This window comes from Amblyraja radiata, chromosome 21, assembly GCF_010909765.2.
Source record: "Amblyraja radiata isolate CabotCenter1 chromosome 21, sAmbRad1.1.pri, whole genome shotgun sequence".
Taxonomy (NCBI): Eukaryota; Metazoa; Chordata; class Chondrichthyes; order Rajiformes; family Rajidae; genus Amblyraja; species Amblyraja radiata.
In genome coordinates, this window is record NC_045976.1 from 3,779,458 (window position 1) to 3,796,287 (window position 16,830).

The 16,830-nt window shown below is 51.5% G+C and overlaps 1 protein-coding gene across 1 annotated transcript; it reads right to left on the reverse strand.

Annotated features, from left to right (window-relative positions):
* Nucleotides 1–10,727: 10,727 nt before the first annotated feature.
* LOC116985022 (zinc finger protein 850-like) lies at nt 10,728–13,490 on the reverse strand. The gene is made up of 2 exons (XM_033039382.1): nt 11,260–13,490; nt 10,728–10,967 (listed from the first exon to the last, which is right to left on the reverse strand). Exons 1-2 carry the CDS (start codon nt 13,461–13,463, stop codon nt 10,790–10,792), a joined length of 2,382 nt encoding a protein of 793 aa, XP_032895273.1. The 5' UTR covers nt 13,464–13,490; the 3' UTR covers nt 10,728–10,789.
* Between the last annotated feature and the right edge of the window lie 3,340 nt (nt 13,491–16,830).

Here is a 16,830-nt window from a genome sequence, read left to right on the forward strand (position 1 = left end):
TCAAGTGCAGGTTCATTCCATTTCAAGCAGGGTGCAAGGCCATCAAATTCAAATGCAGCTTCATACCATTTCATGGAGGGTGAAACCTCCATAAAACCACACAAAACACCAAACTCACAGTTCAGTAGACATTCAGTGTGTTCAGTCGATTCACAGCTCAGACGGTCGTGACCTCCCCCTCTCCCATCATGCAGAGGCTGAGCCACGACCACACTTCCGGGTTTTATAACCCCTCCCCCTCCCACCGGAAAAGGTGTGGCTTTCATGGCGTGATTGACAGGAGAGAGATTCTCAACATTTTTTAAACACTAATAACACTTATTTTTCATTGATGGGAAGAATTCTCTGCACCTGCTCAGCGGAGGGGGACTGAGTAAGATGGCCATAAGTGGTAGCGTTTTATCTAAAATCAATATACAGGAAGTAAGTGCATTTGCAGTAGTGCCTTTTAACTTCAATCCAAAGCACCCAAGCCACCATTTGCAGTAAGTAGTGCCTTTCAACTTCAAGCCAAAGCATCCAAGCCACCATTTGCAGTAAGTAGTGCCTTTCAACTTCAAGCCAAAGCACCCAAGCCACCATTTGCAGTAAATAGTGCCTTTCAACTTCAAGCCAAAGCACCCAATCCACCATTTGCAGTAAGTAGTGACTTTCAACTTCAAGCCAAAGCACCCAAGCCACCATTTGCAGTAGGTAGTGTCTTTCAACTTCAAGCCAAAGCTCCCAAGCCAACATTTGCAGTAAGTAGTGCCTTTCAACTTCAAGCCAAAGCACCCAAGCCACCATTTGCAGTAAGTAGTGCCTTTCAACTTCAAGCCAAAGCATCCAAGCCACCATTTGCAGTAAGTAGTGCCTTTCAACTTCAAGCCAAAGCACCCAAGCCACCATTTGCAGGCAGTGCCTTTTTACTTCAAACAACCCATATTTTCATTTTCAAACCACATTAAGAGGACTCACAGTTGTGTAGACATTTATTCAGTGTTATTCAGAGCTCTGAGAGACGTGACCCTTGGCTTCATCCATCTTGCAGACTGAGTGAGGCACACCACTTCCTCGTTTTATAGTCCCTCCCCCTCCCTCCAGCAGGGGCAGCAGAGAGAATGGTGAATGTTTTAAAAACATTAATATCTCTGATTTGTCATCGATGGGAAAAATACTACGCACCACGGCCGTAGGTGGCGGCGTTCTGTCAGAAATTGCAGCACAGTGGGCCAAAAGCGGTCAAGATCAGAGTTTTAGTAATATAGATAGATAGAAGATAGATGAATGACCCAGAGAAAGGAGAATGTTATTCTTGGAAGCTCATAGAGTCACAGCATGGAAACAGCCCAGCATGGAAACAGGCCCTTCCTTTGGCCAAACTTGCCCACACGACCAACATGCCCCATCTACACTAGTCCCACCCCGACCAACATGCCCCATCTACACTAGTCCCACCCCGACCAACATGTCCCATCTACACTAGTCCCACCCCGACCAACATGCCCCATCTACATTAGTCCCACCTGCCCGCGTTTGGCCTATCTCTGCAAACCTGTCCTATCCAAGTGTCTCTTAAACGTTGTGATAGCCCCTGCCTCAACTACCTCCTCCGGCAGCTCATTCCATACACCCACCACCTTCTGTGTGGAAAGGTTGCCCCTCAGATTGACATTATTAATGTGAACCATTTGTGCACAACTCTGCTGGTGTGAGTAAAAACTGAAATGATAGATAGCAAAAATACAGTTGTGCAGAGGTAGAGTTGCTGCCTCACAGCGCCACGGACCCGGGTTCCATCCTGAATACGGGAGCTGTCTGTACGTTCTCCCCGTGGATTTTCTCCGGGTGCTCGGGTTTCCTTCCGTATTCCAAAGACCTGCGTGTTTGTAGGTTAATTGGCTTATGTAAAATTGTCCCTAATGTGTGTAGGATGGAGCATGTTGGTCGGTGTGGGCAAGTACGGGGTGATCACTGGTTGGCGATGACTCATTGGGCCGAAGGTCCTGTTTCCGCGCAGTATCTCTAAAATCTAAACAATACCCGGTGACTTGGCCTTCACCACCTTCCGGCTAAAGAAATTCCTCTTTATCTCCTTTCTAAAGGCATGGGTGGGAAAGGCAGAGAGGGTGAGGGGCCAGACGTGGGCATGTTGGACTAGCTTCGATAGGCATGGCTGTGTGTTTCTGTGCTGTGGGACTGACGGGGCTTAACAGGGTAGTAGTTTGATGCTTCAGCCTGCAGCAACCCAGGAGAACTGTGTTCCAGATGCTTCATTAGTTTGTTGTTCTGCACATTGATCAGGAGACGATGAAATCGCCCATTCACACGCAGCCGCCAGAGCAAACAGTGTACATACAGTGAAGACAAACGCTGTAATAAATGCAATATCGAGTGCAGAACAGTGCAAGATTGTGTTGCAGAAAGCCCGGGGTAGCATGGATGAGAGGGGCCGAAGAGACTGTCTCCGGTCAGGGCGACCACCGACGCTGTCTGTGTGGAGTTTGCACGCTTCCCCCTCCGTGGTGGACCGGATGCAGGTCGGGGCAGGGGAGGCGAGCTCAGCCTTCCAAGCCTCAATCCAAGCTCAGCCTTCCTCCCACGCATCCTAGCCCCGACAGGCCAAGTGCCACCGCCTTCCTCCCCGGACAACAACCGAGGGGAAAAACACAGACGAAATCTCTTTCAACCACCCGAATCCCTCAGGGATTGCCCCTGTCCTGTCTTTGAAATCAAGCCGTCACAATTGTGCACGATCAGTCAGCATTAAAAAAAGGATAATATATAGACGAAAGCTGATCAAGTTGGAATTTATTGTCACATGCACCAATTAAGGTACAGTGATATTTGAGCCATACTGGTTAAAAAGCAACAAGACACACAACCACATAAAATAAAATCTAACATAAACATCCACCACAGTGGAATTCACATTCCTCACTGTGATGGAAGGTAATAAAGTTCAATCATCTTCCCCTTTTGTTCACCCGTGGTCGGGGCTGTTGAACCCTCCGCAGTCGCCGCTCGCTGCCGACACACTGCATAAAAGTCCCTTTAAACTTCCATGATCCAAAGACATTTTCATGAAGAAGGCCTACGCTTGGACAGCTATCCAGCAAGAAGATGCGAAAGCATTGCAGGAGTTTGCGATATTTCTTAGAAGTATGAAATACTTCTTTCATGGTCTACCCTCTTAGACCACATGCAAGAAATGAATGTTGTTAGCAATATGAAAATTATCACTCTAATACTGCCCTATAGACAGAGAAAAGATAAAGCTGGTCTGTTAAAGGAATATGAGAATCGAGAGGCCATGCTTCCTGATCTAGGGAACTTCATAGAAAAGGAAGTACGGTTCATGTCAAATATACGCTATGGGAGTATTCAAGATCCTAAACCAATCGCAGCTGTCAAAGTTCTACCTTTACTAAAACAAAAGGAAGATCAGGACCTAAGGGAAGTACTTTCGATTCCGCTGTAAATACCTGCAGAAATGAAAGGCCAAAAGGAAGAAGATACATCTACTGTTAAACCAAGATGGTTCTGCTTGTCATCCAGCAAGAAGAAGACACAGGAATGACAAAGAGATGGCCCATGAAGGAAGGGAAGGGGGGCTGTCGATGACTGGTCAGCTTAGCCCTTGCATCCCATCCCAAGAATGGACACCGCATTCTTGACAGGGCCAAGGAGAGCTTGTAATAGGAACACTTCTCCATCCGTTTCCCACCATGGATGGCTGACCTGCTGAGTTCTACCGGCACTTTGGTGGGGAATGGACAGGTGACGTGTCGGGTCTGGACCCTTCTTTGGACTGATGAAGTCGGGGGAGAAAGCTGGAAAAAAGTGATGGGGTAGGGACAGACTCCAGGACTTGATTAGGAGGGAGGAGTCTTCTTAATTTGGAGAATTCAATGTTCATATAACCATATAACAATTACAGCACGGAAACAGGCCATCTCGACCCTTCTAGTCCGTGCCGAACACGTATTCTCCCCTAGTCCCATATACCTGCGCTCAGACCATAACCCTCCATTCCTTTCCCGTCCATATAACTATCCAATTTATTTTTAAATGATAAAAACGAACCTGCCTCCACCACCTTCACTGGAAGCTCATTCCACACAGCCACCACTCTCTGAGTAAAGAAGTTCCCCCTCATGTTACCCCTAAACTTCTGTCCCTTAATTCTCAAGTCATGTCCCCTTGTTTGAATCTTCCCTACTCTCAGTGGGAAAAGCTTATCCACGTCAACTCTGTCTATCCCTCTCATTCATTTTAAAGACCTCTATCAAGTCCCCCCTTAACCTTCTGCGCTCCAAAGAATAAAGCCCTACCTTGTTCAACCTTTCTCTGTAACTTAGTTGCTGAAACCCAGGCAACATTCTAATAAATCTTTTCTGTACTCTCTCTATTTTGTTGACATCCTTCCTATAATTAGGCGACCAAAATTGTACCCCATACTCCAGAATTGGCCTCACCAATGCCTTGTACAATTTTAACATTACATCCCAACTTCTATACTCAATGCTCTGATTTATAAAGGCCAGCACACCAAAAGCTTTCGTTACCACCCTATCTACATGAGATTCCACTTTCAGGGAACTGTGCACAGTTATTCCCAGATCCCTCTGTTCACCTGCATTCTTCAATTCCCTACCATTTACCATGTACGTCCTATTTTGATTTGTCCTGCCAAGATGTAGCACCTCACACTTATCAGCATTAAACTCCATCTGCCATCTTTCCGTCATTGGGCTGTAAGCTATGAGGTGCTGTTCCTCCAGTTTGTATGTCACCTCACTCTGGCAATGGAGGAGGCCCAGGGCAGAAACATCAGTGTGGGAGTGGGAAGGGAATATAAAATGGTTGGCAACCGGGAGATCCTGCAGGCCTTGGAGAACCGAGCGCAAGTATAGGGTGAAATGCACGCCTAGTCCTGATACAATAGACATCAGACAAGAGACAACAGGTGCAGGAGTAGGTCATTCGGCCCTTCGAGCCAGCACTGCCATTCAATGTGACCATGGCTGATTATCCACAATCAGTACCGCGTTTCAGCCTTCTCCCCATATCCCCTGACTCCGCTATCCTTAAGACCCCTATCTAGTTCTCGCTCGAAAGTATCCAGAGAACCGGCCGCCACCGCCCTCTGAGGCAGAGAATTCCACAGACTCACAACTCACTGTGTGAAAAAGTGTTTCCTCATCTCCGTTCTAAATAGGTTACCTCTTATTCTTAAACTGTGACCCCTGGTTCTGGACCTCCCCCAACATCGGGAACATGTTTCCTGCCTCTAGCGTGTCCCTTAATAATCCTATATGTTTCAATCAGATCCCCTCTCATCCTTCTAAACTCCAGAGTGTACAAGCCCAGACACTCCATTCTCTCAGCATATGACTTCCGCCATCCCGGGATTAAACTTGTGAACCTACGCTGCACTCTCTCAATAGCAAGAATGTCTTCCCTCAAATTTGGAGACCAAAACTGTACACAGTACTCCAGGCGTAGTCTCACTAGGTCCCAATACAACTGCAGAAGTACCTCTTTGCTCTGATACGCAACTGCTCTTGTTATGAAGACAAACATGCCACTCGCTTTCTTCACTGCCTGCTGTACCTGCATGCTAACTTTCAGTCACTGATGAACAAGGACCCCCAGATCCCGTTGTACTTCCACATTTCCTAACTTGACACCATTTAGATAATAATCTGCCTTCCTGTTTCTGCTACCAAAGTGGATAACCTCACATTTATCCACATTAAACAGCATCTGCCATGCATCTGCCCACGCACCCAACCTGTCCAAGTCACTCTGCATTCTCATAGCATCCTCATCACAGTTCACACTGCCACCCAGCTTTGTCTCATCTGCAAATTTGCTAATGTTACTTTTAAATCTCTTCATTGATGTATATGGTAAATAGCTGCGGTCCCAACACCGAGCCTTGCGATATCCCACTAGTCACTGCCTGCCATTTTGAAAGGGACCCGTTAATCCCTACTCTTTGTTCCCTGTCTGCCAACCACTTCTCTATCCATAATAATAATAATGGATGGGATTTATATAGCACCTTTCTAATACTCAAGGCGCTTTACATCGCATTATTCATTCACTCCTCAGTCACACTTGGTGGTGGTAAGCTACTTCTGTAGCCACAGCTGCCCTGGGGCAGACTGACGGAAGCGTGGCTGCCATTCTGCGCCTACGGCCCCTCCGACCACCACCAATCACTCACACACATTCACACACAGGCAAAGGTGGGTGAAGTGTCTTGCCCAAGGACACAACGACAGTATGCACTCCAAGCGGGATTCGAACCGGCTACCTTCAGGTTGCCAGCCGAACACTTAGCCCATTGTGCCATCTGTCGTCCCATGTCAGCACTCTACTCCCAATACCGTGCCCTAATTTTGCCCACTAATCTCCTTATCAAATGCTTTCTGAAAGTCCTGGTACACTACATCCGCTGGCTCTTCCTTGTCCATTTTCCTCGTTACATCCTCAAAAAATTCCAGAAGATTAGACAAGCTTGATTTCCCCTTCGTAAATCCATGCTGACTCAGACCGATCCTGTTACTGCTATCCAAATATGCGGCTATTTCATCTTTTATAATTGACTCCAGCATCTTCCGCACCACCGATGTCAGGCTAACTGGTATATAATTCCGTTTTCTCTCTCCCGCATTTCTTAAAAAGTGTGATAACATTAGCTACCCTCCAATCCACAGGAACTGATCCTGAATCTATAAAACATTGGAAAATTATCACCTATGCGTCCACAATTTCTAGTGCCACTTCCTTAAGTACCCTGGGATGCAGACCATCAGGCCCTGTCAATTTATCAGCCTTCAATCCCATCAGCCTACCCAACACCATTTCCTGCCTAATGTGGATTTCCTTCAGTTCCTCCATCACCCCAGATCCTCTGGCCACTAGTACATCAGGAAGATTGTTTGTGTCCTCCTTAGTGAAGACGGATCCAAAGTACCTGTTCAACTCATCTGCCATTTCCTTGTTCCCCATAATAAATTCACCGTTTTCAGTCTTCAAGAGTCCAACTTTGGTCTTAACTAATGTTTTCAAGAAGTTCAAGATTAGTCAAACATGACCTTCCAGGATTTGTGCCTGGAAGGTCATGTTTGACTAATCTTCTTGAATTTTTTGAAGAGGTTACTAGGGAAATTGATGAGGGGATGTTGTCTAAATGGACTTCAGTAAGGCCTCTGACAGGGTTCCTCATGGAAGGTTGGTTAAGAAGGTTCAATTGTTGGGTATTAATGGTGGAGTAGCAAGATGGATTCAACAGTGGCTGAATGGGAGATGCCAGAGAGTAATGGTGGATGGCTGTTGTCAGGTTGGAGGCCAGTGACTAGTGGGGTCCAACAAGGATCTGTGTTGGGTCCACTGTTGTTTGTCATATACATCAATGATCTGGATGATGGTGTGGTAAATTGGATTAGTAACTATGCAGATGATACTAAGATAGGTGGTGTTGTGGACAATAAAGTAGATTTTCAAAGTCTACAGAGAGATTTAGGCCATTTGGAAGAGTGGGCTGAAAGATGGCAGATGTAGTTTAATGCTGATAAGTGTGAGATGCTACATCTTGGCAGGACAAATTAAAATAGGACGTACATGGTAAATGGTAGCGAATTGAGGAATGCAGTTGAACAAGGGGATCTAGGAATAACTGTGCATAGTTCCCTGAAGGTGGAATCTCATGTAGATAGGGTGGTAAAGAAAGCTTTTGGTGTGCTGGCCTTTATAAATCAGAGCATTGAGTATAGAAGTTGGGATGTAATGTTAAAATTGTACAAGGCATTGGTGAGGCCAATTCTGAAGTATGGTGTACAATTTTGGTCGCCAAATTATATGAAAGATGTCCACAAAATAGAGAGTACAGAGGAGATTTACTAGAATGTAGCCTGGGTTTCAGCAACTAAGTTACAGAGAAAGGTTGAACAAGTTAGGTCTTTATTCTTTGGAGCGCAGAAGGTTAAGGGGGGACTTGATAGAGGTCTTTAAAATGATGAGAGGGATAGACAGAGTTGACGTGGATAAGCTTTTTCCATTGAGAGTAGGGAAGGTTCAAACAAGAGGACATGATTTGAGAATTAAGGGACAGAAGTTTAGGGGTAACATGAGGGGGAACTTCTTTACTCAGGGAGTTGTAGCTGTGTGGAATAAGCTTCCCATGGAAGTGGTGGGGGCAGGTTCAACGTTATCATTTAAAAATAAATTGGATAGGTATATGGACAGGAAAGGAATGGAGGGTTATGGTCTGAGTGCAGGTAGATGAGACTAGGGGAGACTAAGTGTTCGGCACGGACTTGAAGGGCCGAGATGGCCTGTTTCCGTGCTGTAATTGTTATATGGTTTTCCTCTTCACATACGTAAAGAAGAAACAGCAGATGCCGGTTTACAAAGAGAGACACAATCTCCTGGAGTGACTTGCATGTCTGGAGAGCATGGACAGGCAACATTCTAGGTGTGGGGGGTGGAGAAAGGAGAGGTGGGAGTGGTTGCCTTAGATTCCCTTCCCTCTACAGATGCGGCCTGACCCACTGAGTTCCTCCACCGCTTTAGAGGGAATGGACAGACATCGTAATGAGTCAGGACCCTTCTTCAGACTGAGTAGAGAGGGTGGGGGGGGGGGGGGGGGGGGGGGGGGGGGGGGGGGGAGGAAGCTGGAAAAGAGAGATGGGGACTGGACAAAGCCTGGCAAGTGATAGGTGGACACAAAATGCTGGAGTAACTCAGCGCGACAGGCAGCATCTCTAGAGAGGTTGAGACCCTTCTTCAGAAGTGATAGGTGGATATAGGTGAGGGAGATACAAGAAACTGCAGATGCTGGAATCTTGCATAGAATACAATTTAGTTAGATGCACAGAATCTCTTGCCCAGAATGGGGGAATAGAGGACCAGAGGACATGGGTTCAAGGTGAAGGGGAAAAGATTTAAAAGGAAACTGAGGGGTAACTTTTTCACACAGAGGGTGGTGGGAGTATGGAACAAACTGTCAGAGGAGGTAGTTGAGGCTGATACTAACCCAAGAAACAGATAGTACAAGTTTGGAGGGATATGGACCAAACACAGGCAGGTGGGACTGGTGTAGCTGGGACATGTTGGTCGGTGTGGGCAAGTTGGGCCGAAGGGCCTGTTTCCACACTGTATCACTCTATGACTAACACAAAGTGCTGGAGTAACTGAGCGGGTCAGGCAGCATCTGTGGAGAACATGGATAGGTGACATTCACAGAGTGCTGGAGTAACTCAGCGGGTCAGGCAGCATCTCTGGAGAACATGGATAGGTAACATGTCAGAGTGCTGGAGTAACTCAGTGGGACAGGCAGCATGTTGTTTAAGAAGGAACTGCAGGTGCTGGAAAATCGAAGGTACACAAAAATTCTGGAGAAACTCAGCGGGTGCAGCAGCATCTATGGAGCGAAGAAGATGGGCAATGTTTCGGGTCAAAACCCTTCTTCAGACTGATGGGGGGTGGGAGCGGGTAGAAGGAAAAAGGAGGAGGAGCCCGAGGGCTGAGGGAGAGCTGGGAAGGGGAGGAGACAGCAAGGGCTAACAGAATTGTGAGAATTCAATCTTCATGCCACCAGGATGCAGACTCCCCAAGCGCAATATGAGGTGCTGTTCCTCCAATTTACGGTGGGCCTAACGCTGGCCATGGAGGAGACCCAGGACAGAGAGGTCGGATGGGGAATGGTAGGGGGAGTTGAAGTGCTGAGCCAGCGGGAGGTCAGGTTGGTTAATGCGGACCGTGTGGAGGTGCTCGTAAAAATGATCGCCAAGCCTACGCTTGGTCTCACCGATGTAGATCAGCTGACATCTAGAGCAGCGGATGCAATAGATGAGGTTGGAGGAGATGCAGGTGAACCTCTGTCGCACCTGGAACGACTGCTTGGGTCCTTGAAATGGGAACGGTAAAGGGACAAGTGTTGCATCTCTTGCTGTTGCGAGGGAAAGTGCCTGGGGAGGGGGTAGTGCGGGAGGGAAGGGAAGAATTGACAAGGGAATTACGGAGGGAACGGTCTTTGCGGAAGGCAGACGGGGGGAGATGGGAAGATGTGGCGAGTGGAGGGGTCACGTTGGAGGTGGCGAAACTGACGGAGGACTATTTGTTGTATGACGGCTAGTGGGGTGAAAGGTGAGGACATGGGGGACTCTGCCCTTGTTGCGAGTGGGGGGATGGGGAGAGAGAGCAATGTTACGGGGTATGGAAGAGAACCTGGTGCGCGCCTGATCTATAGGAATCGAAGTTGTGAAGCGGATGAAGTCAGTCAGTTGTGTGTGGGTGGGTGCAGGAGGTGGCACCAAAGCAGTCGTCGATGTAGTGGAGGTAGAGGTCGGGGTTGGGGCCCTTGTACGCCTCGAACAATGATTGTTCGACGTACCTGACAAAGAGCAGGCGTAGCTGGGGCCCATGCGCGTGCCCATAGCTACGCCTTGTATTTGGAGGAAATGGAGGAGTCAAACGAGAAGTTATTGAGGGTAAGGACCAGCTCCTCTAGGCGGAGGAGAGTTTCAGTGGACGGGTATAGGTTGCTTCTCTGGTCGAGGAAGAACTGGAGGGCTTTGAGACCATCCTTGTGGGGGATGGAGGTGTAGAGTGACTGGACGTCCATGGTGAAGATGAGAGGATGGGGGCCTAGAGAATGGAATGCGCGGAGACGACGGGACAGGCAGCATCTCTGGAGACAAGGAATGGGTGACATTTCGGGTCGACACTGAAGATGGGTCTCGACCCAGAAACGTTACCCATTCCTTCCAGCATTTTGTGTCTTCCTAAACAGCGCCTATCTATCCACGTGGCGGTGTGCCAGCAGGCTGGAGGAGCAGGCAAAGGCCTTGCTGCAGAGCGGGCTGGTGAAGGGGCACTGGCCGGAGTGGACTCGTCGGTGCTCCAGCAGGTGGTCAAGGCGGGTGAAACCCTTGCCACACTCAACACACACAAAGGGTCTCTCTCCGGTGTGTATCCGCTGCTGCTCCCGCAGCCTCCGTTCTCTCTTGTCACAGTGGGAGCAGCTGCTCGCCGGCGTGTGTCCTCCGGTGCTGCCGCAACCCCCGCGAGCTGTCAAACTCCACACCGCAGTACGGGCAGTCGTAGGGCTGGCCACTGGTGTGCACGCGCTGGTGAGACAGGACATGGGAGGCCGTGGTAAAGCGCTCTCCACACAAAGGGTTGGGGATGGGACGGGCGCCGGCGTGCACCCGCTGGTGGGACAGCAGCTTGGAGGAGCGAGTGGAGAGGCGCTCACTGGTGTGGGTGCGCTGGTGCTCCAACAGGGTGCCGGGGCGGGTGAAGCCCTTGCCGCACTGGGTGCAGGTGAATGGGCGCTCGCCGGTGTGGGTGCTCTGGTGCCGCAGCAGGTGACTAGACCGGGTGAAGCCCTTGCCACACTGGGTGCAGGTGTAGGGGCGCTCGCCGGTATGGATGCGCTGGTGGGACAGCAGGCTGCTGGAGCAGATGAAGCCCTTGCCGCACTGGGCGCAGGTGTAGGGCCGCTCCCCGGTGTGGGAGCGCTGGTGCTTCAGCAGGTGACTGGGCCGGGTGAAGCCCTTGTCGCATTGGGCGCAGGTGTAGGGGCGCTCACCTGTGTGGGTGCGCTGGTGGGACAGCAGCTTGGTGGAGCTGGTAAAGCCGTTGCCGCACTTGGTGCAGGTGTAGGGGCGCTCCCCAGTGTGGGTGCACTGGTGCACCAGCAAGCTGCTGGAGCAGATGAAGTTCTTGCCGCACTGGGCGCAGATGCAGGGCCGCTCCGCGGTGTGGGTGCGTTGGTGCTCCAGCAGGTGACTGGACCGGGTGAAGCCCTTGTCGCACTGGGTGCAGGTGTAGGGCCGCTCGCCGGTGTGTGTGCGCTTGTGCACCAGCAGGTTACTGGACCGGGTGAAGCCCTTGCCGCACTGCGTGCAGGTGTAGGGCCGCTCCCCGGTGTGGGTGCGCTGGTGCTGCAGCAGGTGACTAGACCGGGTGAAGCCCTTGCCACACTGGGTACAGGTGTGGGGGCGCTCGCCGGTGTGGGTGCGCTGGTGGGACAGCAGGCTGCTGGAGCAGATGAAGCCCTTGCCGCACTGGGCGCAGGTGTAGGGCCGCTCCCCGGTGTGGGTGCGCTGGTGCTTCAGCAGGCGACCGGGCCGGGTGAAGCCCTTGCCGCACTGGGCGCAGGTGTAGGGGCGCTCACCTGTGTGGGTGCGCTGGTGGGACAGCAGCTTGGTGGAGCTGGTAAAGCCGTTGCCGCACTGGGTGCAGGTGTATGGGAGCTCCCCAGTGTGGGTGCACTGGTGCATCAGCAAGCTGCTGGAGCAGACGAAGTTCTTGCCGCACTGGGCGCAGGTGCAGGGCCGCTCCGCGGTGTGTGTGTGCTGGTGCTCCAGCAGGTGACTGGACCGGGTGAAGCCCTTGCCGCACTGGGTGCAGGTGTAGGGCCGCTCGCCGGTGTGTGTGCGATGGTGCACCAGCAGGTTACTGGACCGGGCGAAGCCCTTGCCGCACTGGGTGCAGGTGTAGGGCCGCTCCCCGGTGTGGGTGCGCTGGTGCTCAAGCAGGTGACTGGACCGGGTGAAGCCCTTGCCACACTGGGTGCAGGTGTAGGGGCGCTCGCCGGTGTGTGTGCGCTGGTGGGAAAGCAGCCTGGTGGAGCTGGTGAAGCCCTTGCCGCAATGGGTGCAGGTGTAGGGTCGCTCACTGGTGTGGGTGCGCTGGTGCTTCAGCAGGGTGCTGGAGTGGGTGAAGCCCTTGCCACACTGGGCGCAGGTGTAGGGGCGCTCGCCGGTGTGGGTGCGCTGGTGCTCTAGCAGGTGACCGGACTGGGTGAAGCCATTGCCGCACTTGGTGCAGGTGTAGGGCCTCTCCCCGGTGTGGATGCGCTGGTGCTCCAGCAGGGTGCTGGAGTGGGTGAAGCCCTTGCCGCACTGGGCGCAGCGGTAGGGGCGCTCGCCGGTGTGGGTGCGCTGGTGGGACAGCAGTTTGTCGGACTGTGTGAAGCCTTTACCGCAGTCGCTGCAGGTGTAGGGGCGCTCGCTGGCGTGCAGGCGCCTGTGCCTCTTCAGCTGCATGGACGACTTGAAGCCTTTGCCGCAGTCGGAGCAGGTGAAGGGTCGCTCACTGCTGTGCACCCGCTGGTGCTGCCGTAGCCCCGACAACTGGACAAAGCTCATGTCGCAGGTGGAGCAGCCATAGGGCTTCTCGCCCGGGTGCACCTGCTGGTGCATCTTCAGGTGATTCGCCGTCTTGAAGCTCGTGCCACAGTTGGAGCAGGTGAAGGGCCTCTCGCTGGAGTGCACGCTGTTGTGCCCCTGCAGGTACTTGTAGTGGGTGAAGCTCATGCCGCATTCCGAGCAGTTGAAGGGACGTTCTCCCGTGTGCACCCGCCGGTGGGCTTCCAGCTCGCTCAGGCACCGCCAGGCCTTGCCACACATGTCACACTCATAACGCTTCTCCTTGTTGTGCCCCGTCATGTGGTCCTCCATCGAAGCTCAGCCCGCACACCGAGCTGATGGGGGGGCTCACCGGCAACCTGGCCGCCCTCAATGGCCGCTCACGTCCCTGTCTCTCCGTCCACAGCAACGGCTCCTAAACCCTGCAGGAGGGGAACACCGAGGGTCAACAATCTGTCAAACAGGACATTACTAGCACATATTGTGTGCGTTTATGGCGGAGGAGGCTCCTAAACCCTGCAGGAGGGGAACACCGAGGGTCAACAATCTGTCAAACAGGACATTACTAGCACATATTGTGTGCGTTTATGGCGGAGGAAACCGTTATAAAGAAATATTGAAAATGGGTGGAGTAGGCCATTCGCCCCTTCGAGCCTGAACCATTGAATATGATCATGGCTGATCATCCAACTCAGTATCCTGTACCTGCCTTCTCTCCATACCCCCTGATCCCTTTAGCTACAAGGGCCACATCTAACTCCCTCTTAAATATAGCCAATGAACTGGCCTCAACTACTTTCTGTGGCAGAGAATTCCACAGATTCACCACTCTCTGTGTGAAAAAAACACTTTCTCATCACGGCCCTAAAAGTCTTCCTTCTTATACTTAAACTTTGACCCCTTGTTCTGGACTTCCCCAACATTGGGAACAATCTTCCTGCATCTAGCCTGTCCAACCCCTTAAGAATTTTGTACGTTTCTATAAGATCCCCCCTCAATCCTCTAAATTCTAGCGAGTACAAGCCGAGTCTATCCAGTCTTTCTTCATATGAAAGTCCTGCCATCCCAGGAATCAGTCTGGTGAACCTTCTCTGTAGTCCCTCTATGGCAAGAATGTCTTTCCTCAGATTAGGAGACCAAAACTGTACGCAATACTCCAGGTGTGGTCTCACCAAGACCCTGTACAACTGCTGTAGAACCTCCCTGCTCCGACACCCCTCAAATCCTTTTGCTACGAATGCTAACATACGATTCGCTTTCTTCACTGCCTGATGCCCCTGCATGCCTACTTTCAATGACTAGTGTACCATGACACCCAGGTCTCGTTGCATCTCCCCTTTTCCTAATTCAGATAACAGTCTACTTTCCAGTTCTTGCAGTCAAAGTGGATAACCTCACATTTATCCACATTATTCTGCATCTGCCATGCATTTGCCCACTAACCCAACCTATCCAAGTCACCTTGCAGCCTCCTAGCATCCTACTCACTGCTAACACTGCCCCCCAGCTTCGTGTCATCCACAAACTTGGAGATGTTGCATTCAATTCCCTCGTCCAAATCATTAATACATATTGTAAATAGCTGGGGTACCAGCACTGAGCCTTGCGGTACCCCACTAGTCACTGCCTGCCATTGTGAAAAGGACCCGTTTACTCCTACTCTTTGCCAGTCAGTTCTCTTTCCACATCAATACTAAACCCCCAATACCGTGTGCTTTAAGTTTGCATACTAATCTCTTATGTGGGACCTTGTCAAAAGCCTTCTGAAAGTCCAGATATAACACATCCACTGGTTCTCCCTTATCCACTATACTAGTTACAACCTCGAAAATTCTATAAGATTCGTCAGACATGATTTACCTTTCATAAATCCCTGCTGACTTTGTCCAATGATTTCACCACTTTCCAAATGTGCTACTATCCCATCTTTAATAACTGACTCTAGCATTTTCCCCACCACCGATGTTAGACTAACTAGTCTGTAATTACCCGTTTTAAAAAGTGGGGTTACATTAGCTACCCTCCAATCCTCAGGAACCATTCCAGAATCTAAAGAATTTTGAAAAATTATCACTAATATAATTCTGTGCGGCACAGTGGTGCAGCGGTACAGCTGCTGCCTCACCGCCAGAGACCCAGGCTCGATCCTGACTACGGGTGCTGTCTGTGTGGAGTTTGTACATTCACCCCTTGACCAGCGTTGGTTTTTACCCCGGGTGCTCCGGTTTCCTTCAACATTTCAAAGACGTTCAGGGTTGTAGATTAATCGGCCTCAGCAAAATTGTTAAATTGTACCTAATGTGCGCGGGATAGTGCTAGTGTACGGGGTCATCGCTGGTCGGCGCGGACTCCGCGGGCTGAAAGACCTGTTTCCACGCTGCATCTCTAAACTAAACCAAAGGGTCTCGACCCCAAATGTGATCCATTCATTCTCTCCACAGATGCTACCTGACCCACTGAGTTACTCCATCACTTTGTCATAGATTCATAGTGATACAGCTTTGGAAAGATGCCCTTCAGCCCAACGCATACCTGTACTCCTAGATCCCTCGGCTCCACACATTCCCCCAGCTCCCCGCCATTCACAGTGAAAACCCTGCCCTGGTTTGACTTCCTAAACTGCAACCCCCTCCCGACCCCCAAACAATGTGAACCCACCCACCCCCACCTGGCTCCCGACCCCCTTCCTGGGCTCACTTGACCCCTCTCTCTCTCCCCCACCCCCCCCCCCATTCATCCCCCTCGGAACCAAACCCACTCCCCCTTGAATCTTCCCCCCTCCCTTTGCTGCCTGTTTCTCCCCGGCTACTCACTTCACCCCTTTCCACCTCCATCCTCTCACTCTTCTCCTCCCTCCACACTCTCTCTCCGTCTCTATACATCTCTCTCTCTCTGTCACCAGGTCGGCTTCATATTTGCTCCAGACCAGGTCCTGCGGCCTCGTCTCCCGGCCCCGCTCTCTCTCTCACCCACCCGACTCCGGGTCAGCGCCGGTTCCCGTCTTCCCGCTCCCGCTCAGGCCCAGCCTCGCTCGGCTGCCTTGGAGGACCATCTGTGATCCGCGCACCCGCCTGGAGGACCATCTGGAGTGATCCGCGCACCCGCCTGGAGGACCATCTGTGATCCGCGCACACGCCTGGAGGACCATCTGTGATCCGCGCACACGCCTGGAGGCCCGCAGTGATGTCTCTCTATACCCTTTGCTCTATACCGTCCCGTGTCCTTCACCTACACCCTCCCTGCTGGCCCCGCCCCCTGGATCCTCCATCTTTGATCGAGATTCACGGATAAAACTTCGGCACCATTTCCGTAACCGGCTTCCGTCTCCACCAAAGATCTTAGAACAGAGCAAGATGGGTTACTCTCACGCAAATGCGTAGTACGGTCATGGGCAGATTCATGGGTGAGTATAGGACCCATTTTAGCAACCAGCCCCCGCCATCTTGTTCCGCCATATTGCTTCCGGCCAAGGATCGGATCTTTGTTTCCGCAGCGGGGAGAGGGAGTGTGGGGCCCGGGGCAGCGGGGAGAGAGAGTGTGGGGCCCGGGGCAACGGGGAGAGGGAGTGTGGGGCCCGGGGCAGCGGGGAGAGGGAGTGTGGGGCCCGGGGCAGCGGGGAGAGGGTGTGTGGGGCCCGGGGCAGCGGGGAGAGGGAGTGTGGGGCCCGGGGCAGCGGGGA